Source organism: Octodon degus, unplaced genomic scaffold (genome assembly GCF_000260255.1).
Source record: "Octodon degus isolate 3935 unplaced genomic scaffold, OctDeg1.0 scaffold00123, whole genome shotgun sequence".
Taxonomy (NCBI): Eukaryota; Metazoa; Chordata; class Mammalia; order Rodentia; family Octodontidae; genus Octodon; species Octodon degus.
In genome coordinates, this window is record NW_004524699.1 from 3,890,843 (window position 1) to 3,914,641 (window position 23,799).

Sequence of the window (23,799 nt, forward strand, 5' to 3'; positions counted from 1 at the left end):
TTCTTTATGGCGGAACCGGGGATTGAACTCAGGCCCTTGTGCTTGCCAGGCAAATGCTTGTTCTACTGAGCTATCTCCCCGGCCCCTGCATATATTTTCTCTGTGTGGTCACTTGACTCTTAGACTTCTGTGGTCATATTTTTCTATTCTGGCACTTCAAATTTTTATGTACTAAATTATCAGAGTATTCTGGTGTATGAGTTTTTTATCATTTGTAAAAGAAGGCCAACTGGGTCAGTGAGATAGCTCAGTGGACTACTGCACCTGCTTAGGCACACTTAGGTAAGTGCAGGGAACATGTGGCTCGATCCCTAGCTACACATGCACCAGCCCCTGCCCCCAGGGCAGGCTGAGCCTGCATAGTCTGGGCATAGTAGTGCATCCTATAATCCCAGCGCTGGGGAGGCTGAAAACAGGAGGATCACTGTGAATCCGAGCTGCATAGTGAGACCCTGTAACTACCAGGTACATTAAAAAAAAAAAAAAAAAGGCCAACTAATGTCAGTTTTATTTTTCTTCTCAAAGAGATTATGAGTAATTGACCATTTCTGTTGATGCACAATAAAACGATCCTTACATTATTTTCCCATAGGGTTTTCTTTTTCTTTTTTTTTTTTTTTTTTTTCAGAACCAGGGATTGAACTCAGGCCCTTGTGCTTGCCAGGCAAGCACTTATTCTATTGAGCTATCCCCCCAGCCCCAGGGTTTTCTTCGTTCTTTTCTTTCTCTCTCTCTCTTTTTTTAAAATATTGTAGGGAAGGGTCTACAGAGTGTTCAGGGTCTCACTACTAGATCAGACTCGTAGTGCTCCGCCTGTTTACGGCCTCCCAAGAGCTGGGATTACAGGCGCTTGCTACCATGCCCAGTCTCACCTGCTGTCTCAGCACGCCCTAGGGGCGGGGCTGGCATGGCCGGCCAGGGGATCGAACCCTTGGCCTCTGTGCCTGCTTGCAGGTGCTTTAACTTTTTCCTTTTTTTGATGGTGCTGAATATTGAAGTTAGGATCTTCTCATTGAGCTATATCCTCTGCCCTCTTTTATCTTGGGGGACATGGTCTTACTTAGTTACTCAGGCTGTCCTCAAACTTAAATTTGTTTTTCTTTTGTACTGGGGATCAAACTCAGAACCCTGCACTTGTCAGGCAGGCACTTAGGCTGCTGAGCTGTCTCCCGGACCCTGTCCTGCTTCAGCCTGTGAGAGTGTTAGGGCTACAGGCTCGGTTGTACCACAGCCAGCTTCTGGTATGTCTTTGATTCTGTTCTAGACAGTACTTGATATTATAATTTCTGTGCGCCAGTTTTGGGATTTGGTTGGTTGATTCATTTTGGGAGGTTGTTTGTTTTGGTCTTTGAGACAGGGTCTTACTATGCAGTTACAACTGGCCTTTAGCTCATTTTGTAGCCCAAACTGGAGTCAAACAGTGATCTTCCTACCTCAGCCGCCTGAGTGCTGAGGTCATAGGTGTGCACCGCTGCGCTGCCTTGAGTGTTTTTTCAGGCAAGGTCTTGCGCTATAATTGAGGCTGGCCTCCTGCCTCAGCCTCCAGTGCTGGGGTTACAGGCGTGTGCCACCACACCTGGCTCACAGGTGCTTGCTTTTAAATTGCTGTAGCTTTAAATAACTTTACCATCCAACAGATTTTTTTATAAAGGTTTAGTTATTTTTACATTTATTTGTGCATGGTTACATTGAAACCATCGTGTCTGGTTGGATGTATTATACGTACACATATGTGGGCACACTTTTCTGGTGCTTTGTTGTGAGTACATGACAGATTCATTTAGAGGAGAATTTATTTGCAGCATTGGATCTTTTTATCCAAAAATAGGTTACATCTTTCCATGTATTTAAATTGTATTTTATGCCCCAAATGTGTTTTAAATTTCTTCATATAGATTTTATACATTTTTAAAGCTCACATTTATAGTTTTTATTGTTGCCATTGTAAATGTAAAATTTTTCCTTCCATTGTGTTTTCTGAGTTTCTCTACTAGAAGGCTATTTTATACATTAATTTTATACACTAATTTTGCATTCAGTATGTGACTGAAATACCCAATTTGTAGTACTTTCTCAGTCGGTTCTCTTTCCTAAGATAAAAGAACATCATGTGCTAGTAACGGAGACTTTGCCTCTTTGCAGTCGTGCGGGCCGTAATTGTCCATCTGAGGCCCGTGGGCCGGGCCTGCTAGAGTCGCGCTCTGCGGTGAGCGGGCGTGCCGGGGGTCACCGTGGCAGCCCGTGGGGTCCGGCCGTCTGCTCATGACATCTTGTTCTTCTGTCGACAGCGCAGTGATGGCCCCTATGCTCTGGTGCTGGTGCCAACGAGAGAGGTAAGCCGCTCGCTTGCTGCGGTGTGAGTGTGAGGCGGATGCGCACAGTAGCTCCTGGTGACGTAGGGTCCCTGCACCGCTGTCCTCCCACTGCACAGGGACTGCACAGTTCTTTCCCGTGAGAGGAACCATCATTCTGGTTCCTTCAAGGAGAAAAATTCAGATTTTTTTTTTTTTTTGATTCTTCAGCTAATACAGAAGAGATGATTTATTGTACACACTTTACACTCAGCCAAAAGAGAGAACAGTAGTAGTCCAGAATGCCACAGGTCTGGGGCAAAAAAACCAGGAGACTGCTTAGTTGGAGCCAGGTGATCTCTTTGAGGTAGTGTTGGCGATCAGATGGCAATGAAGTTCTAATCCAGCACGCAGTCCAAAACTTGACGAGCGTTGTCAGTCTCCAGCATTCTTTCTGTTCTTTTGGCCTCCATGGGTGTACGAGCTATTTTACTTGGACCTCTGTCTCATCTTTCTTCTTTTCCGCTTCAGCCTGCACATTCGCTTCTTCCTCCACTTGGCTCTCATGGCGCAGAGGTTCCTAAGAAGATGGCGTTAAAGTCGAGCCAGATTTCTTTGAAAATCCTAAGTATGGAAAAGTCTTTCCCTGCTATCTAAAAACTAATGATATTATTAGATCCCTGTCCTTTTAAAAGGAGTTAAAATAATCATACTTCCTATGGTATTTTTTTCTTTCAAACTTAATTTAAAAATAAAAGCAGCTCTGAAAACTAATTTTTTTAAAGAAGCCACTGCTAGTTGAACTTCTGTTTATTCCCAGAAGTGAAGCTTGTTGATACTGTCTTGTCTTTGGAAATCTCTCCTGTCTGATCCGCGTTTTGCCTGTGGGGCAGTTTAGGGCCAGGCTGTCCATTTTCTGTGTCGAGTACAGTTTCAGGTCAGTCCTTCACTCAGCGTGCAGGGCCCATCTCTGCTCAGGGCAGCAAAGGGGCAGACAGCTTCAGCTGCTGGGGCAGCCAAGGTCCAGCCGCCCGAGGTGCTTCGGGACCCGGGCGTGCAGATTCTGCACACCGCGGGTAAGGGGCCAGCAGAGGCCTTCCAAACGGTGGGGCATGGCGAGAGCCTGCGTTGATGTTTCTTTTCTCTGGTTTTCACTGGAGCTGCTGTTTGTGTTTTGTGAACTTAAGAACAACGTTAAAGCCCAGTCTTTCAGTACACAGCAGATCACCGTAAAGCGATGTCCCTGCATTGCACAACTGTGCCTCTGCGTCCTTCATGCACGCTTTCTTTCTCTTTCTGAGAAGGCCGCATTCAAGTTGACCTAGTCTCGTCCTCTTCCATCTTTGTGCACAATGGGTCTGCACTTATCTGTGTGACACTCTGGGAATTTGAGCCAGCAGAGGGAGCACAAAGCGTTATTTTTCTCCATGTCTAAGAAGTAGGTGTGATGTCTCTCCCCTCATTTCCCACATGGACAGGTTGCACGGCCTGTCTAAGAACCAGGTAGAGTTCCAGAGAGAAGTCTGTCCATAGGGCATTTTCCCCTTAATCCTAGGTTTGGGTCTTAACGTAGATGACCTTAAAAAAAAAAAAAGAAAAAGAAAAAAGGATGTGGGGGGAAGGGACCATATTCATAGTTTTAACTTTTGAATATTTTCAGCTGGCTCTACAGAGCTTTGACACTGTCCAGAAACTGCTTAAGGTAAGACAACCGTGAGTTCATTTTTATCTTTTTCTGACATTCTGAAGAGAGATTAATATACATCTTTCTTTTCAAAGAGAGAGGCCTTACGTCACTGCCTTCCTCCCTGGCTATCTCTGCTTTCTGTAGGCATAGTCTTCAGCTTTGTCTGACCTAAGCCTCAGTGACTGTTGGTTCCCAGCTCGTCTAAGGTACCCGTGCTCCCCACAGCTTCAGGTCCTATCATCTAGTCATCAGAATCACGAGCAAGCGACACACAGAGACTTGCAGGTTACCGCCCTCAGGCAAGCCCATGGAAAGCAGTAGAGCTGCAAGTAGGCTTTGTTCAAGAGAGAAGAGGGAAAAGCTCCAAGAGTCAGGGCCTGCCCTCCCCCCCCCCCCCGACTGCTTCAGGAGTTGCTCTGTCCTTGGTTTCATCGGGTACAGAGTAGGAGAGCTGCTCGTGGTCCATCTTAGCCCCCTCCCGGAGGCAGCAGAGTTGCTGGGCTTTGTTCTCTAGTCAGGTTCCATGGGGAAGGCAGGAGAGCTGCTTGCCTCACTTAAGCTGACGCTCATGCTGGTCTCCTGCAGCTTTGGAAGCTAGTTATGGAGCCATAATCGAAGGTAGTGCCGACACTCTGAGCACAGCAGCGCTCACGATCTGTTTGTGCACAGTAACTCAAAGGCGAGGCCTGCACTGTTCCTCTTGCCTGACTGGCATGAGATCTAGGACTGAGACTGCCTGTGTGTGCAGGCAAGGGGGCCTTACACTGGTTTTGGTCTGTTGTCTGTAGCCATTCACCTGGATTGTGCCTGGAGTGTTGATGGGTGGAGAGAAGAGAAAATCAGAAAAAGCCAGGTAAGAAGAGGTGGCTGCTGTTCTTTTTTTCTGGAATCTGTCTTTCCCATCTTGTCAGCAAGGGTTGGTCCTCATGGACTTGAGAGAAACTTGTTGCCCACTGTGCCTCCTGATTCCTAAATGCAGGGACAGGTTGGATGTTTATTGAAATACTGACCGAGCTGTGACCAGGTTTCCCTCTGAGAGGGTGAGTGACAGTGCTGTACCTTCTTAACTCCTACCCACCAGGCACCCTGCAGCCCTCCTGTGCACAACATGGCCCCTTGTTTGTGACTGCTTTCCATGTACATTGGGAATTTAGCAACTTGTTTTCTCCACCAAAATTCATTGATTCCTAAATCTGTGTTAGAATGTGTTATGGTGGCTAGAAAAGGAGTTGGTATAAAACTTGACACCTAAAAGTACTGGTTAGGATTAAATTCCATCATAAATAATAACAGTGAAAATAGCAGTGGCATAAACAGTGCTGAAGTGGTTTTTTCTTTCACATCCGAGACGTTTGGCTAGGAGGCTGAGGAAGTCGGATTGCCAGCTCAGGTCCCACTGGGCAACTTAGCAAGACCGTCTCAAAATAAAGGAGGCTGGGATGGAGCTCAGGGTGAAGGCCTGGGGTCATCCTCAGTACCATTAAAAAAGAAGAGCAAGCCATCTCATGGAGCCGAACTACGGCCTGCCTGGCCCCCGATGCAGGCCCCGGCCTCTGCTTGTGCGCCTGTGCGAGATTGCCTTTTTCAAGTTACCTTAGACTTGGATAATTGCTGGCGCTCCTGCCATTTTTCTAGTTTCTTCCAACAAGAACAAAGCTGGTTACGGGTCCTTTCTCCAGACAACTTGTGTGACTGGCCCACTCCCTTGGTCCTTTTATCTCACTGCTAAAGCACAGGCAAGTGGCCAGACTTCACCGAAAGGAAAACTAGAAAATACAGCCAGCTGACGGTCGTGTCTGCTACTGTAAAGAAATGGGACAGTGCTTGGGAGTAAGAAATTTGGCTTATTCTACAGTACACTGTGGGGCAAAGCATAGGCCTATGTTATGGAAGTTTGCTAAAGAGTTCATTGTAAGAAACAAGCAGTCCTTTAGCAGTTAGCACTCACTGGTAATGAATAGCTCACCTGGGTAGGAGATTCCCAGCATGGGAGCCTTCAGAAGCCAGCCAGATGACCGTGCGCGTGTCCAGAATGCACCAAGGAGGTCTGAAGCAGATGCGACCGTTGGGTGGTGTGGTTAAGGTGCTTTCCAGAGCAAGGGCGCTAGGACTTGGCTGGAATTTCGGACCATAACAGTGTATTATGTAGACGTGGGTGACGGCACTCCTGGTGATCCCCTGGGCATTTTGTTGTCCCACAGTGCGTCTGTGTCCTTTGCCTCTTTTCATGTGTTTTCTGTTGCTACAGCCCTGCTTGATTTGCTTTCTTTTGTGATGTATAATTTTAAATAGACTCCGCAAAGGAATAAATATCCTCATCTCAACTCCTGGACGGCTAGTGGATCACATAAAATCCACAAAGAACATTCATTTTAGCCGGATTCAGTGGCTGGTTTTGGACGAAGCAGACAGGTGAGCCTCATCCTGGAAGGAGGAGAGGTGGGAGGAAAGGGCTGCTTCTCCATCTCTGTGGCAACTTCTGTAGCCCTGGCATTGTGCTTCCATCTATCATGGAAATAGAATAGTTTCCATTCTTCTCTTACAATCACAGAATCTTGGATTTGGGTTTTGAAAAGGATATCACTGTGATCCTCAATGCAGTAAATGCTGAATGCCAGAAGCGTCAGAACGTCTTGCTGTCAGCCACACTCACAGAAGGTAAGTGACAAGGAGGGGTGACCTGGGGAGGACCCAGGTGGAGCCCAGTTGTTTGCTAGGGGATAGAGTGGTCCCAGTGTACTGTTCTTCTCTTGTGCTGCACACCCAGCTGCCCTTATCCTGTCTCTCCAGGCTGCTGTGTCCCCTGGAACTAGGAAGGGGAGGAAGGTCAGGTCCCAGAGCTACTGTCCTTGATGTGAGGAGCAGGGGACAATGAGGCTGGCTGCCAACAGCCCAGTGGTTTCATGAGGTTTTCGTTGGAGCTGCAGCAGGGCTCTTGTTCTTTCCAACTGTGTTTTTGAATGTAATCATACCTTTTACCTCACTAAAACTACTTGTACTTAGCTTCTTTCTTAGGAGGGAAATTCTTACATTCATGGGTGGGAAAACTCAGTAAGGCTTGGGAAAAAATTACACCACTTTATCAGAGCTGCCCTAGACTGAGTTGCTGCGTGGACAGCAAAAGCGCCTGTGAGCTTTGTGTCTGGCCAGCCTATTTGCCAGGCCACATCGTGGTGTGCACAAGCCAGGCACCATTTAAGCGAGCCGTGGATACTCCTCAAAGCACACTTGGAGGAGGAGCCTCGAGAGACCCTGCTAGGAAGGGGCACACGCCACCCCCCTTGGAGGTTCCTGGTGTGCCTGACCTGGTAAAGAGAAGGCCCGTAGCAAAGAAGCCTGGAGTTAGCTTCATCTAAGATTCTCAGAGATGCCTTGAGCAGGAAAGCCTTGCAAGCATGGGTGCCACCCGTCTCTGTCCCTTTGGATGCCTGTCCACAGTGAGTGTTGGGAGCTGACCTTGGCAGCAGTGGCTCACCGTTAAGAGGGGTGCTGCGCCAGCAAGGTGGGAGGAGGGACATCAGGGCTGGGACCTTCTTCGTCAGTCAGGATCAACGCTGCGGGGATACGTGCGTGACCCTTTTTCCTTTCTGCATTTCATCCGAGGTGTGACACGGCTAGCAGACATCAGTTTACACAACCCAGTCAGTATTTCTGTCCTGGACAAAAGCCATGACCTGTCCACTGCACGGGGCAGGGTGGTGCAGGATGTTGGTCCTCCACAGGCCACCGGCAGTCTGCACAGCTTTGCCATACCGGAGAGTCTCGAGCAGTACGTGACCTTGGTCCCCAGCAAGCTGCGGCTGGTCTGCCTAGCAGCCTTCATCCTGCAGAAATGCAAGGTAGGACTGTGGCTTGGCCCTGCCTAGCCCAGGGAGGAAACACAGACTTGGTTTGTGTTAGATGTGGATGGCAGAGGCTGAGGCGCCCTTAAATAAAATAAAACTGAATTTTCTTCTTTCTTTTTTTTTTTTTTTTTTTTTTGAAACCGGGGATTGAACTCAGGCCATTGTGCTTGCCAGGGAAGCACTTATTCCACTGAGCCATCTCCCCAGCTCCTAAAACTGAATTTTCTAACTTAGCTGTGTTCACAGATGCAAACCTTAACATAAATCCTTTCATCCAGGGGCTCAGGATTCTGCTGTAGAATCTGAGGTTGGGGCCAGGGAGATAGCTCAGTGGAAAAAGCACTTTCCTGGCAAGCGCAAGGACCTGAGTTCAATCCCCAGTTCCACAAAAAAAAAAAAAAAACGAATAAATAAATAATCTGAGGGCAGTGATAGTTCTAACATTCCACTTGAAACTGCCCTTAAATGTCTTTCCTGGGACTATCATCAGGGACGTCAGGTGGCAAAAACATGCAGGATATGAGGCAAACGTAGGAGCTTGCACTTGTGTATCCGTATTCGGCTGATAACTTTCTCTGGGCTATGGGAAGACAGTAGTGAGCTGTGGGATGGAGCATCAAGATTTATTGCACCTGCAAGGTCAGCCAGCCAGTTGAGCAAATGAAAGAGACAGTGCCAAGGGGCAGCTGCGCCCTGAAGTCCGTTATTTGCTTTTTTGGTGTTAGCATACTGTAACGTTCCTTTCTTCTCTTTCTAGAGCAGTGTTATTTTTAAAAATAATTCGAACTCTGTCACCAGGTGGGGGGGCCAGCCTAAGCACATCCTGTAGAGCAGGATTCACTTTCGTGTCTCCTAAGCTTAGAAACGTGTGCTTATTTTCCCCTTGTCCTGTAGTTCGAGAAGGAGCAGAAGATGATCATCTTTTTCTCGAGCTGCGAGCTGGTGGAGTTCCACTATAACCTCTTCCTCCAGACCCTGCTGCGCCGCACAGGGGCCCCTGCATCGGGGCAGGTGCCATCTGCCTCCGCGCGATTAAAATTCCTGCGGCTGCATGGCAACATGGAACAGGAGGTGAGCCTGAGCCTGCCCCACCCTGGGTGCCCAGGAGTGATCGTCCTTGTGCTTCTGCAGTGCAAGGAAATGCCCACTGGAAGCAGGGAGCCACTGGCACTGGGGCCGGCACTGTCCAGGGCACACGGGCAAGGGATGCCTATTATTCCTGGCACTCTTACCCTGGCCGTGCTCTTCCACCTGAGCACGCTCGCGGCCGGCTTGGCCTGCGCCTTCCTCAGCCAGCTGTTCCGGCAACAGCGTACCACTAAGAAGCTGGCACCGGGGAAGGGTTTTGCCTTTTTAGTACCCAGTGTGTAATTAGGGCTTGATGTCTTCAAATTAAGAGCATTAATGGAGCTAAATTGTGGCTCCCATATGGTACTGCTGAGCGCGGCTGCTGTCATTGTCAACAAGACACAGCGCTGCGCTTTGCACACTTCAGGCTGGGCCTGGGTGCCGCGCACTGAAGGGCCTCGGCCAGCCTTCCCTCCTTCCTCACAGTAAGACGCAGCTCGCCCTTTCCCTGGAGTCAGAGACTTTTGTGCTGCTGCTCTCGGCTAGGCCACCCATTTAGGGAGCCAGCGTAGACAGAGAGTAAGGTGTCCTTGCCGGAGGTGGGGAGCCATCCTGTCTCGAGGAGAGGTCTCCAGGCAGCTTCAGAAATATGCAGTGGACGACAACTGAAAATTCGTAAGATGGGCTGGATCTGGCTCAGAAAAATCATGGTGGTGTTAAAACTTTGAGACACTCAAGTTCTCATGACCTGAGACGTGTCCAGCTCCTCTTTGTTTTGCTCTTTTGTTAAATAATGAAAGAAATGACTACCCAAAAAGCGACCTTGTGCAGGGTCACTCATGAGCACAACTTCTTTACTACTCAAGGATTTTGAAGTCCCAGAGTATTCAAGCCTTTGCAAAAGTCTACAAGCTGTTGGCTTTTACCTTCAGCTCACTGGTTCAGTCTGGCATGTTGGTTGCACTCTTTAATACCATTTATGGATTTCTTTTAAAGTTTTTCATCCTCTGGGTTGGTACTCACCAGCAGCATTCTGCAGGGTAAGTCTGATACGGACATGGACTTGGAGACTGGGAACTACAATAGACCATACAAAAGATTCCCTAGCTGCATGCCCATGTTGGCATGGGGTGGAGCCTGGCAGGGTGTGTATAGCTGTTTCCCCTGGCTACACACTTCTTGTGTTCTAGCCCTGTTCAGCCATGTGCTGGCTATGTGACCCCAGGTAAGTAGGTAACTTTTCTGTGTCTTGAAAGTGGAAATAAAGGGGCTGGGAGATAGCTCAGTAGAATAAGCGCTTGCCTTGCAAGCACAAGGGCCTGAGTTCAATCCCTGGTTCTGCAAAAAAAAAAAAAAAAGTGGAAATACAGGGTTTTTTTCATAGAATTATGCCAATTCATTGACTTGACGCAGATAAAACACTTAACCTGCTCAGAGATAAAAATAATATGTAAAGCTCTTCAAGTCCCAAGAGTGTGTGAGGACCTCCTGAGCAGCTGCGCTAGAGACTGTGCCCAGAGTCAGCAAGCGGGGGTGTGTCGGGGCAGCACGCTTTGACACAGCAGGAGCAACAGCTGGTCAGTGAAGGGTTGGCCTGCAGCGGGGAAAAGAGTCCTGCCAGCGACTCCTCACAGAGAGGGCTGATCGTAGAATGTATTAGCGCTTCAGAAGTGGACCCCTCAGAGCAGAAGACCCAGTCAGAAAATGGCCAGTTGAAATGCACACATGCTTCTCAGAAGTACAGATGACAAGACAAAAACACATGAAGAAATGTTCAGCATCACTAGCCATTAAAGAAATACAAATTAAAACAATCAGAATTCCATCATACCCTAGAAAGGATGGGTATCATCACTAAATAACATGCTGGCCAGGTTGTGGGGGGAAATAAACACTGTCTCAATGTTGATGGGAATATAAGTGAAAGACATCGTGTTGTAATGAACCATGCACATCCATGTTCATAGCACAGTTCATAATAGCTAAATCCTGGGCGTGGCCTTGCTGTGCCTCAGAATAGATAAAGGAAATTAGTATTTGCATATTTAGTGGAGCATTACTCTGCCATAAAGGGTAAACACAAGTTTTTTTTGCAGGAAAATGGATCCACCTTGAGACCATAACCTTACATGAAATAAATCAAATACACAAAATATTTATTGTATAATTTACCTGATATGAGAGACCAAAAATATACATGAAGGGCAAGACAAAAGATAGATAACAGGATGAAAGGAGATAGATCTTTTCAAATGGGAGGAAGGACAGGAGACGGAGGGAGAGGAAAAGTAATGAAGACATGTCACGGAAGCACACCAGCACCCCATGAGGCAGGCAGAAGTGGACTCGGAAGCTGGCAGCTGAGCCCTCGGTACCGGCCCTGGCCGCGCAGTGCTCAGCAGACATCAGGTGCTGCTGCTGCTGCTGCTGTTGCATCTTCCTTCAGGAATGACTTGGTGCACTTTCTGGTTTTTGTTTTGTTTTGTTTTGTTTTTGTTTTGTTTTAATGTATTTGGTTGTTACAGGGTCTCACTACGCAGCTCAGACTCATAGTGATCCTCCTGTTTTCAGCCTCCTCAGTGCTGGCGTTACAGGGGGGCACCACCATGCCCAGACTCTGGGGATAGAGCTGCAGATCCTGTGCTTGCCCAAGCTTGCCTAAGCAGGTGCTTCAGTCCACTGAGCTATCTCGCCAGCCCCGCACTTTTTTTTTTTTTTTTTTTTTTTTTGAGGCAGGGTTGACAGGGTCTTACTGTGTAACCCAGACTGGCTTTGACCTCACAGCAGTCCTCCTGCCTCAGCCTCTGAGTGCTGGGATTAAAGGCTTGAACCACCACACCTGACTAATTTAGTTTTTTTTTTTTATAGCTTAAAAATTGTCAACATTTTACTCTTGCCCCGCTCAGACACAGTCATCCCGCACAGCAGACCTGCTAGCTAGGTAGGTGGCGTAAGCGTCAGGGTCATTTGTGCTGTTTTAGACCCAGCTGGCACAGTCCCGGTAGCACCTTCCTGGCCTGTCAGCCTGGTCACTGCCCACAGCGCCTGCATGCAGCAGTGCCCAATCCCAGACAAGCTCAGGAGCCTTGGAGAGAAGTGACTCTTTGAAGGTGACACTGCCTGTGGCATTTCCTCACTCCAGCTCTGCATGTGTTGTGTCTGGGCTTCGAGGCTTTTTACAAGGTTTTAGGAAGCTGTCTGGTTTTAATTTGATGATGCAACTGATAAACGACAATTTGCGACTGTGTCCCTTAGGCAAGTGTTGTAGCCTTTTTATACCTCTCCAAGTGTCCTGCCTCATCTGAGGGTTAGGGTCTGAGGCAGGTGCTTGGAAAATGCTGGCTGTTGCTGCGTCTCTGTCTGGAGCTCTCGTGTGTGTTGGTGTCCAGACGGACAGTATGTATATGTGGAAGACCAGGGTCCCACCCATGGTGGTGGCTCAGCAGTGTGCCAGTGCAAAAGAGGAGGACGTTTTCCTTTTCCAAATTTCTGGTAATTTGATGGGGCTGGAGAGATGGCTCAGTGGAATAAACACTTCCCTGGCAAGCGTAAGGGCCTGAGTTCAATCCCCAGTTCCACCTAAATAAATAACTTTTTTTTTTTTTTTTTTTTTTTTTTTTTTTTTTTTGCGGAACTGGGGATTGAACTCATGCTTGCGCTTGCCTGGCAAGCGCTTATTCTACTGAGCCATCTTCCCAGCTCCTAAATAACTCTTTAGCTTTCATTTTGTCCTAGAAGATACCAAAATGCAGGTAAAATCTGTAACAAATATGCTAGATTAAGATTCCTTTTACTGGGATCCACCACATTTTGTCTATAGAAATACGTATTAAAGCCTAAACTAACTGTCCGCCTGATAGAGCCCAGGTGATCTGAGTCTTCTCTGGGTTTCCTGCCTCATTATGGGGATAGCTATCTTCATGTTCCTTGGGCAGGGCTACCTGCAGGAGGCCTTAAAACCAAGAAGTTGTACCTTACTTAGTGGGCCCCAAATATCTGACACAAGCTGCAGAAGTTAGAAGGGTTTGCAGGAATGAATTGGTCTGAGTTTAGGTGTTTCATAGTAGAAAGGATACAGAATGAAATTATAGATGGAAAATAAGAGTGTTGATACTAGCAGCCTACAGAAAAGAAGGCCAGTCAGGAAAAAGGAAAAAGTTTCGCTTCCCTGGACCCAGACAGAGAAAAGGGACATTTCAAGCAAAAAATGTCCAAAGCCGCTACAGAAGAGAAAAAAAGTTTTTATGATGGAGTCCGAGGAAGTTTCAGATTGAGGTGGTCATGGGTCTTCCCCCTCAGCCTGAGGGAACCCATGTTAACTGCCAATATAAGGAGAAAGCCTGTTAAACTTAATAGATGCCCATGCAGATTTGTCTGTTACCCAGCCAGTGGCCCCACTTGCCAATCAGAAAGTACTCAGTGTTTTCCATAGGTCCGGCAGTTCATGTGCCCCAGTACCCAATGACCATAGAAAGTTAAAGGATTAAACCCCACATTAAAGAGAGATCTGCTAATGGGCCTACAAAATGTTCTAACTAGTGTTATGCGTGTTTCATTGTTTCTTTGGCTTGGCCTCCAGATTTAAAGCCATTCTGCCTACCCAAGATAAAAGTGCTTGGTGTCTACTGAGGGCCTTCAGATAGAACCTCTGGAGAGTGTCTCTGACTGCCGGTCAACAACTGCGACCCCTTTCAGTGTGAAGTGGCCAGAGGGGTCATCCTTACAGCAGTCCGGGTTACTTCTTCAGAGGGAAAATGTTGCAGGCAGCTGAGTTAGATTAAAATATTATAGGCCCTCAAGGAGACAAAATTAAAGACAAGGTGACTTTACAGCTTGAGAGAGACGGATGCTGCCCACTGTGGGCCAGACCTCAAGACAGAAGAGGAAACTACCTGGCTGATGTTACAGCTTGAGAGGTTGCACGAAAACCAGTGGGAACATGGGAGATATTGCCTGTTCTAGCGATCTAGAAAAACCCACATACTCAGACTCTGTTGTTAATTAATGTTCCTTGCTGTTTGAGTAGATTAGCAGTGGTGACCCCATGTCAAAATAATTTGGTACAGTGTCACCGCAAAGGGTCATGAGTGCATAAGACTTGAGAGATTAAAACATATGCTATGACATTTAGTGTTGCTAAAAACCTATTCTTTGGCAAAATAGCAGAACAACATCTAAAACAATTGGGGTGTAATGTAGCCAAAGGAAAAAAATTGGCTCTAGAGGTTTGTCAAAAAAAAAATGGAGACTATTCCCCATGCCTCCTTATACCTGCCTCAGTTGGACCTGTTTTCCTGTTTCTCTTGGCTCTTTTGGGCCTTGTTTTATAAACTGGTTAAGTATGTTCAAAAAAATCTAGACTGTCAAGTTAATGGTGCTGAAACCTTAACTATGAACCCCTCATGCTTTTGGGACAATTATAACGACTTGGGGGTTTTAGCTTAATCAATGATTTGATTCCCAGATGAAACCAGTGGGGAATGTAATGGGTCAGTTCACGTTTTAGACTATAAATGTAAATCTTGTGTTTTCTGTTGTGTAAAAATATATACTCACCACTGTTCTAAGTTTAGTAAATATGGCTGTTACTTGCTGTTTGCTAGATAAAATTCCTACCTAAGTGATCCCTGTAAACAAAGTTAGATTACAGAGATGACTTCAAAAGGAAACTAAGTGGGATTTGACTTCTTGTAACCTCGGGCTATGCAAGGCTGTCTGCAGGTCCTCAGATGCAAGATAACCAGAAGCTAAAACACAGCCCCAGGAAATTTAGTTTGGGTAGTGGTCACAATGACCCTGAAAGCATTGTTTTGTGTCAGACAATGAATTTGTTTACCAAACAGAATGTGGTTTCATGTTTTAAAAGCCCCCCTGCTTCCTTGGCTAGCTGCCTTTTCAGTCCTCTCCTGTGTGAGAGCTGATGGGGGCCTTGAGCTCAGTAATAAACAACTGTCTAAGTTCAAAAAAATAAAACAAATTTCTAGTAATTTGATTCTGTTCCTTTTTATTTGTTGCTGGCCCAGAGTGTAACCGACTGCCCACCTGTTGGAGCACTGTGTCTGAAGCATGCTTCCGGTGGCCTGGCCAGTGGGTGCCTCGAGCCCTAAGCCGTGCTCTTCTCTTTGGCCAGCAGACTTGTTCCTAGGAACTCAGCCCAAGGGGCTGCTAAGAGTATGCGCGGCAGCTTCTCTGCACAGATGTCTGCACAGCACCGGTCGTGACAGTGAGAAACTAGAGACGGCAGAGTTGCCAGTGCTCGGAGTTTGGTCACAGCCATGATGGTGCAGCCCTTCAGCAGAACCGTTTTGCCCAGTGAGATGCTGTGGTCGTTGAATATTTATGCCCAGAGTAGGTGACCAGATTTGCTGGAGACATAAGAGCACGGTACTGGGGTAAATAGTAGAATACTTCTTTTAAATTATTAGTCTTGTGCCAGGCGTCGTGGCACATGCCTGTGATGCCCAGCACTCAGAAGGATGCAGCAGAAGGGTCGCCATAGGTTTGAGACCATTCTGGTCACCCGCTACTACCAACCAAGAGCCTATTTAAAAAAAAAATAAATCAAAAATTATTAGCTTTGCAGGGTAGCAGTGTTGTAGCCAGCAAGGATTACCTGAGGTAGAGTTACTGTAGTTGAAAACGTACAGCTGTGAATCTCGTTGTGTTATACATAGAAGGGGGACTTGGGCAGCATTAAAGTGCTGCTGTAGTGGGGTCTGCACCTCGTGGTGGGATTTTATTTTTTCCTTCAACTTAGCTCATCTTTCTAAGCCTGTCTGTTAAACACAAGGACCTGGGTTCAATCTCGGGGCTGAAACAGGAGGATCACTGAGTCGGAGCCGTGTAGTGAGACCCTGTACCAAATACTATATATGTAATATAGTTATATATATATATATATATATATATATATATATATATATTACATTGTTTTGTGTTCTGCACTTAATATAGTTTAGTAAATTTTTATTTTATAAGGACAGTGTGTAAAAAATTACCCTATAGGGAAGGCTGGTCTTTGTTCCTCTAGAGTACTTCTCGAAGAATGTGCTGGGATGAAGTTTGTCTGGAGCCTGGGCGTGTAACTTGCGGCCTTGGGCCTTTCCAGCTGTCACTGACCCAGGGTGGGTGGTGCCCACACCGGCTGGCTTGCTGAAGGCGCTGCGCTCAGAGCTCTGCCTCTGTCCGCCTCAGAGGCCGAGCCTTGTTAATGCAGGGCCTTAGCAGACAGTTCTACTTCTTCTCTTTGCTGGGGAGCCCCTCTGCGCCTAAAAATAGAGCACTAGGAAATTGGGGGTGTTATGGAAATAGCTTCCTTGCTGGGATTTGTCTTGGCATTTTGTAAGGTTCTTTTTTTCCTTGTTTTTGTAGGAAAGAACAGCAGTGTTTGAGAAATTCTCACATTCCAAAACAGGCATCCTTCTTTGCACGGTATGTATCTCTGTGGTCTCAGTGGTGGTGAACTTCAGGAGCACAGGTGTAACTTCTTGTATCATTGACAGCCTGTCCCATGGCCAGCCCCCTGGAGAGCAGGAATGCTGGGCCTCTTGGTGTGGCTGGTTGCTCTGCACCTCTGGCTCATCATCACCTGACTGTGCCACAGATAGCTCGCCGCCGCCATGCAGGAGACTTGGCAATTTGCTCACTAATAGTGGCAGCTGTTACTCTGAAAATGTGTGAATCTTGGCGATTTCTAGCCACCAAAAACTTGTAAATTACAGCTATCGGGAGTAATTAGAGCTGAGAAAGTCTTTCCACAGCAAAGTGACTCTGCTTGCCTCTGCTCACCCTTGTGAAGGGAAATAGATGCACACAGGCAGATTTTGTTAGCTGTTGTCAAAAACTATCACTTCCAGGACCAGGTCACGGCGCAGTCCGGCGTTGCCTCCTGCAGTGCAAGACTGGCCTTTTTCACGCATGTCTCTTGTGCTCTGTCAGGATTGAAAACTACACCTTCTCTGGCCCATCTCTCCAGAGACTCCTTTTACTGTAGCTGTTGCTCTCCCCAGATTAAAATGCCTTCTCTGCTTACGCCATCTTGGGTAACATAATCTGACTCCCCAGTGGTTACTGGAGAAGTCCCTATGTGCACAATAACGAAAGTGTACTGTAAATTTAGCAAATTCAGTGAAAGGGTACTAGGTAAAAACAAAGGTCTTATTTAGCTATTTGAATGCCTCCTTTAATGCAGCTCCTTCTTTAGGAGCTCCTTACTGTTCAGTGGTTTTTTTGTTTGTTTGTTTGTTTGTTTTGTGTGTGTGCCTCTGTGTGTGTGTGTGTGTGTGTGTGTGGCTAGTTCAGCCCACCAAGGGGCGGGGCTGGCTGGCATGTGCTGGGGGACCCAACTGCAGTCCCTGTGCTTTGCTAAGCTTGTTCTAAGTAGGTGCTTTAGACCACTGAGCCATCTCACCAGCCCACTGTTCAGTTTTAAAGCTAAAGGAGACAATTTTCTTTCTAAACTAAGAGCTTGTAGGTGAGTGCAGATTGTGTGTGTGTGTGTGTGTGTGTGTGTGTGTACTCGCACTCGCGTGCACACGTATGCACTCATCTATGTGAAGGCCTGCTTGGAGGCCTCTTATCAGTGTCCACACGTGTTGTTCTCACACCCCTGACAGGTTGGCTCCGTTGGCACCATCCTTCAGACCTGAGTTTTAGCGGGAATCCATGACTCCTGAGGAGACCAAGTTGGTCTTCCATTGATGAGGCCAGCGTACATGTCAGATGCTTGTTTTTATTTTAAAATCCAGATGTTCTAGATGTTCTCCTTGATGGGGACTTGTAGTCCACAGCGTGTCCACATTATTGTTCAAACACCTTTCTCCTCACCTCACTCCTCTCACGCCACTGCACTGGTCTGAGAGGTGGTGAACCTCAGGAGTACAGGCTGTAAGTTTCAGTCCTCCTGTGGCCCAGCAGGACCTTCTTTTAGTTCCTTAAATATGCCTTGGGGCCGGCAAGATGGCTCAGTAGAATAAGGGCTTCCTTGGCAAGCACAAGGACCTGAGTTCAATCCCCGGTTCTGCAAAAAAAAAAAAAAAAAAAAAAAAAAAAAATATATATATATATATATATATATATGCCTTGGGCTTTGGCACACACTCCACTTTCCCTCTGGAAACACCCACCCCCACTTCCAACTTCGTCCAACTCCCGTTTTGATTGAAGTGTCAGTTTCTAACCCTGTGTTTCTCTTGGTAACGCTTATCACACCTGGTCTAGGTGTTGTCACACCGATGATAGGGACCAGCATCTAACGCAGAGCGGACGCACAGCAGGCCTTGGGATTTGTGGTTATTTGTGGATGGATGGGGCCCAAGACTCAAGGTCAAGAGCCCACTGATGTATGCATTTTTCTAAAGATTTTGAGAAGTGGAAATTAATATACTTGTTCATTGGGAATGAGTTCACTTTTTCATCCATGTGGTATTACCTGAATAGTTAATGTTATGTAGATTGGCTGCATTAGAACAAAGTACTAGAAGCCTTTTGTTGAAACTTAGGTTAGGATATTAGCAAAATGTTCTCCCTTGGACCATTAAGAGCCTAGATTTTTTTTTTCCCCAGAACCGAGGATTGAACTCAGGCCCTTGAGCTTGCCAGGCAAGCACTTATGCTACTGAGCTGTCTCCCTGGCCCCAAGATCCTAGATTTTTATCCCTGGGAAATAGTTGAGTCCATATGCAAAAGTACTGTGCTTTGCTGCATGTAGAGAAGTGCAGTAAATGTCAAAGCTCTAGGTACCTGAAGTTTGTGTTTTGCTATTTCTTCTGTGCTTCTCCATGGAGGAGATTGTTCTTTCTACAGTGCAATTTGCAGTGGTGTCCAAGGCACATGGTCGCCTTTTTGTTTCATCTGCCTGTGCCTCAGGCTGTGATGTCAGTGGGGCAAAGAACACCACTGTCCGACCACACATGGATGGGCACGGCACCCTGGCCCCATCCACGCCAGTGACAGGTGCAAAGCGTGCTCTCCTTTGCCTGCCGTCTGATTTCTCTGAAGCCCTCCTGGTCATGGCCCTTGGCCTCTCCACTTTAGGCCAGGGCACAGACGCCCACCACTGCGACACATTCTCTTCACACTGCAGAATTTTTGAAGAAGACCTGGGTGGAGCTGCGTCTTGTCTTCCTAAGCCAGGGGAGGGGCCCTGTCCCAGTGAACTGCTCTCGCAGAAATGCTGCTGCTTCTGCCATAGCTGTGTGCTTTAGCTTGACACATGTGGTGTCTGAAAGCCTGGGTGTGAGCTTCATGCGCTGTGATAGGGTGTGGGGGCGGGAGAGATGCTGTCGCTGCTCCTCTCCACAGCCTGTTGCATGCCAGGCTCTCTGAGCGCTCTCCGGGAGCCGCCTTGGTGTTAATGAGGAACGAGGGCCATGTTAGGACAAGGCAGATGGAGAACTGGCTTCTCTTCACACAGGGGCTTTGTGTTGGTAATTGTTGTGTGGGGATTTGCCCCTTTACACCATCCATCCTTTGCCATTTTAATTTATCATCCCAAGATCCTCTTACAAGGGCAGAGAAGGCAGAGGGTCTTTATGGAACTTGGTAAATTGTTCTGTAACTACACATAACAGCAGGGTAACACTGTGTCCTTTCCTGTCTGAAAATTCCCTCCCCAACTCTGCCTTTCTTCCATCAAGGAGCAGCTAAGGGAACGTGTGAGTGTGATTGTGCTGATAATAAGCGCCTTAAAGCCAGGACCTTTGTGATTTCCTCTCAGGACCAGACTCTCAGCCGAGGAGTGGCTGTGCCGTGGTGAGGGTCTGTCTGGAGATGGCGCTCAGGGCAGTCAGGGCAGGGGACCGCTTTGTGAAAGACGAGGCTCCACACATTGGTGGTATGACTTCGTGTCATTTTTCTTTTTTTTTTGTGTGTGTGGAACCAGGGATTGAACTCAGGCCCTTGTGCTTGCCAGGAAGTGCTTATTCTACTGAGCCATCTCCCCAGCCCAGACTTCGTGTCTTATGGAAAATGAGATCCATGGCAGAGCCAGGTTCCCAAGGGGTAGGGACAAGTGCAGAGAAGTAATTTGCAAGTTCATGGAACACTTTGCCAAGAGGAATTACAAAATCAAATGAAGCAGATATGAGACCCTGGGTTATCTACAGATCTGTATTTTCCCTGCTTGCAGTAGGAAACTAACCCTAAGCTAAGGGAAGGGAACATGATCTATCATTATGCGCTGCTGTGTTGATGCACAGATAAGAAGAAATACCAGTGAGTGGCAACAAAATGGAGTTTCCCAGTCACCGCTGGTGTCAAGGCCAAGCTACGCTTTCCTTGGTACAGTTTTCCTCCTTGGTTGTCCATGAACAAATGGAATGCAGTGGCCTTTTCCATAGGAAGGAGTGATGTCCCACTCTCCAGGGATGCTGGCTGAGCCCCCGCTGGAGTGGGTGGGTCGGGGTGCGGGGTGTATGTGTCTCTTTCAGGGGATACACTGCAATCCCTGCGTGCTCCGGCTCCGTCCGTCCGTCTGTCTCGGCCCGCCGGGCTCTCGTGCCGGAGGCAGTTCTCTCGGTGCGGCTCGTATGCTGCTCAGGAAACAAAGGAGCGAGGGCGCTAAGGGTCACACGAATGTCAGCCCAGGCCCCATGCGGAAGCGGACTTCTCGCTTTTCTCTGAGGTCTGCTTTTCAGGTAAAGTTCATCTTTCCCATTTTATTTTATCGGTGTTAATGGGAAGACATTTGGAGACTGTTTGCTGTTTACTCGGTTACGCTAACTCATGTTGCCAGTTTTTTGGCGGCTCCAGCCAAGATCTCCCGACTCTGACAGCTTCTGCACTCTCCCTTTCCTCCTCTGATTACGCAGCCCAATCTGTCACCCGGACAACAGGGGCCTGTACCCTGCTGATGGCTTTCCACACACAGCAATAATGACTCTTGGCAGGCCAGGAAGGCGTCAGAGGCAAGTTTGCCTCGTCCCTTCTCTGAGAGACGGCAGCCCCCTCTCCCTGTTAGTAAAAGCACTTTGTGAGGTTCTTGGGTAAATAAATGAGTCATTTTAATCCAACTGACAGCCTGGCACCTGAGCAAGCTGCCTTCCATCTGTACTCCTGGGTCTCATGGAGGCAGCCAGTTGTCAAGCCCAGGGCCTTCAAGGCCTTGCTGGGGAGTGTCTTTCAGAACTGACTTTAGTGATTCTTTTGCCCTAATTAGGTTAAAGGAATAAGCTGGGCTAGCACATACGTTCTAGGAGTGGCAGAGAACCGAAGCCTTTGTGAGTCTTGAGCAGGCCCCACTCCGGTGGATCAGTGCAGGTGGCTCGGGTGCCGCTGGTTCCTTTCCCCAGGGGCCGATGGGTGGTGGGGCAGTGGGGCTAGAGGGATGGGCACTTCAGTCACCACCACCAGTGGAGCACAGGGATTTCAGGCCTTGGGGCATTTTCAACATATACGTCTCTTGTTCTCTTCACCAGCCTCATGATGTCACAGGCAGGTGACAGCCCTTGAGGCCAGGGTCACTGTCCACCCTGCTCCCTCCAGCACTGGCTTCTGCCTTTACTCCCTCGTAGCCAAGGCTGGGCGTGAAGGAAGTACTATATCTCAGTAGTCGCTGGCTTTAATCTGGGCAAGAGAAACAAAAACACATAGGCAGTCCCCCACCTGAGTGGAGTGGAGACCAGAGGACAGGGTCTCAGCCAGGTGTCCAGGGCTGGGCCCCTGTGGGGGCGAAAGGACCTTACAGAGTCCCCATGAGGCTGCTGGTGTCCCTTACCACTTGGTGTTCCCTTTATTTGAACTCAGTGAGTTTCTCAAGCATCATATGCTATTGTAAAGTTTTGTTTCCACGTTGAATTTACTAAACTGAGGAACATTAAATTTTTACAAAGCCTATCTGTAGGCCAGGGAGATAGCTCAGTAGAATAAGTGCTTGCCTGCAAGTGCAAGGTCCTCAGTTCAATCCCCGGTACCACAAAAACAATCAAAGCCTGTCTATAAAGCTCAGGCAGCCCATTTTCTACATGGCTCTCCCACTGCAGAGCACTTAAATAAATCATTTCTCAGCAAGAACTTAGCAGAGTTAAGGAACGCATCAGTTTTCCTAAAGTCATTGACTGTGCTTGGTTTTAGAAGGCCAATTCCACTCCCCTGGAACATATAGTGTGCGCTCTACATTGCGTTCTCAGAGCCTCCACTCCTGGAGCCCGTGGGCTGTGTGAGCCACTTCACGGGTGGCTGCCCTGGACTTCAGTCACATGTATGGAGGCAGCCAGCACCTCTCACAGGAGACTGGGCTTCCCCTGGTCCCTGGTCCCTTGGGACAGTGTCTGCTTAGTCCTGCCTTTGACCCTGGGCTGCAGGAAGGGTGCATCTTTTCAAAACTTGGTCTAAGGTTAGTCTTAAGAAAAGCTGAGGACATACAGATCCTTTAAAGTTACTTAAATTAGGGGCCGGGGAGATGGCTCAGTGGAATAAGCACTTCCTTGGCAAGTGCAAAGGCCTGAGTTCAATCCCCGGTTCCGCAAAAAAAAAAAAAAAAAAAAAAAAACTTAAATTAGTGGGTGAGGCTGCACTGTACAGAATTTCTCAGCTGTCAGTCAAGCAGGAAAAAGGGACAGCAACCCAGAAAGTCACCTTTGCCGCCCTCAGGCTAACACCGACACACACTAGGGCAGGGGTTTAATCCTGGCCTGGGTGAGACTTCAGGAAGAGTTGGGGGTTTCAGTTTCACCTCCTGATTACTTATCATTACACAGTGGAAGCTGGTGGCCACCACTGCGGTGTCCCCCGCCAGGACACGCACCCCAGCCTATGGTTGCACTCCGATGCCTGAGTGCAGGATGCAGGTAGAGGAATCCAGAGTGTGGGCACTTCCTCCAGACTCCTGGGCTCTTCAGAAATGGCAGTCTTCAAAAATTAAGGAAACCGTGAAGAGGCAGGGGTGCCGTTCCAGAGTCAGGACGTCTAAAGCGATACACAGGGGAGCACTTGAGCTATGCTTTACTCCTGGATGATGATGAAAGAAAGATAATGGGGAAGACAGCCTCGATCACTGGGCGAAGATTGAATCTGGCCTGCTTAGGAGAAAATGATGATCTTCAATATTAAGTTTTGTTGTGGGCAGGGAACAGTACTGGCCCTGATCCAAGGCCTTCACACTAAGCAACACCCCCAGCCAGCCTTTTTTTTTTTTAATTGAGAAATAAATATGAATGAGACAGTTTCACAGCTGATTAATAGGACAGTTTTGATAATCAATACATTGTACATTGTTATCTTCTTAGTGGTTATCCATAGCACAAGAAGCAGACAGATATTTTGTCCAAACCCTGTTAGTACACCTCTTCTCATTGAATTAAGCGAAAGTAGCTATAAATTTATCCTTTTGTGTGTGTGTGTGTGTGTGTGTGTGTGTGTGTGTAACCCAGGATTAAACTCAGACCCTTGCACTTGCGAGGGAAACACTTATTCTACTGAGCCATCTCCCCGGCCCCAGTCCTAACTATTTTGTATATATAAATACAAAGTGATCTTTCCTTTGTATCCTTTTTTTTTTTTTTTTTTTTGTCCTGTCAGAGGTGAATATTCTATTGGCATCTAAATACTCTAAGTGTTTGAATGCAACTAAACAATCCAACACTGTCTAGCAGTCTATAATATTAGTGGGTTATCCTCAGAAGTTATTGACTTGAGCCTTTTACAGCTCATCGTATTAATATGGATTTACTTTATATACCTCAATTTTATACTTTTCTGCTGGATGGTTAAGACCAAGATATAGCAAGACCTATATAACAAGAAATGTAACTTTTGTATCTGGTAAGGTCAGCCAAGTACTCTTTTTTTTAATTTTTTTTTTTTTTTTTCTTGGAACCAGGGATCAAACTCAGATCCTTGCGCTTGCCAGGGAAGCACTTATTCTACTGAGCCATTTCTCCAGCCCCCCTTTTTATTTCTAAGACAGGGT

General features: G+C 47.3%; 1 protein-coding gene across 3 annotated transcripts in view; it reads left to right on the plus strand.

The window, feature by feature from the left end:
• Window positions 1-23,799, plus strand: part of Ddx31 (DEAD-box helicase 31) — a 73,342-nt gene that overhangs the window by 14,311 nt on the left and 35,232 nt on the right. For all 3 annotated transcript variants that reach the window (XM_023700503.1, XM_023700504.1, XM_023700505.1), the window contains 8 exons: window positions 2,289-2,333; window positions 3,952-3,993; window positions 4,767-4,831; window positions 6,271-6,390; window positions 6,530-6,636; window positions 7,582-7,817; window positions 8,718-8,894; window positions 16,263-16,322. In XM_023700503.1, coding sequence (XP_023556271.1) covers window positions 2,289-2,333; window positions 3,952-3,993; window positions 4,767-4,831; window positions 6,271-6,390; window positions 6,530-6,636; window positions 7,582-7,817; window positions 8,718-8,894; window positions 16,263-16,322 — 852 coding nt within the window. The remainder of the gene's footprint in view (window positions 1-2,288; window positions 2,334-3,951; window positions 3,994-4,766; window positions 4,832-6,270; window positions 6,391-6,529; window positions 6,637-7,581; window positions 7,818-8,717; window positions 8,895-16,262; window positions 16,323-23,799) is intronic.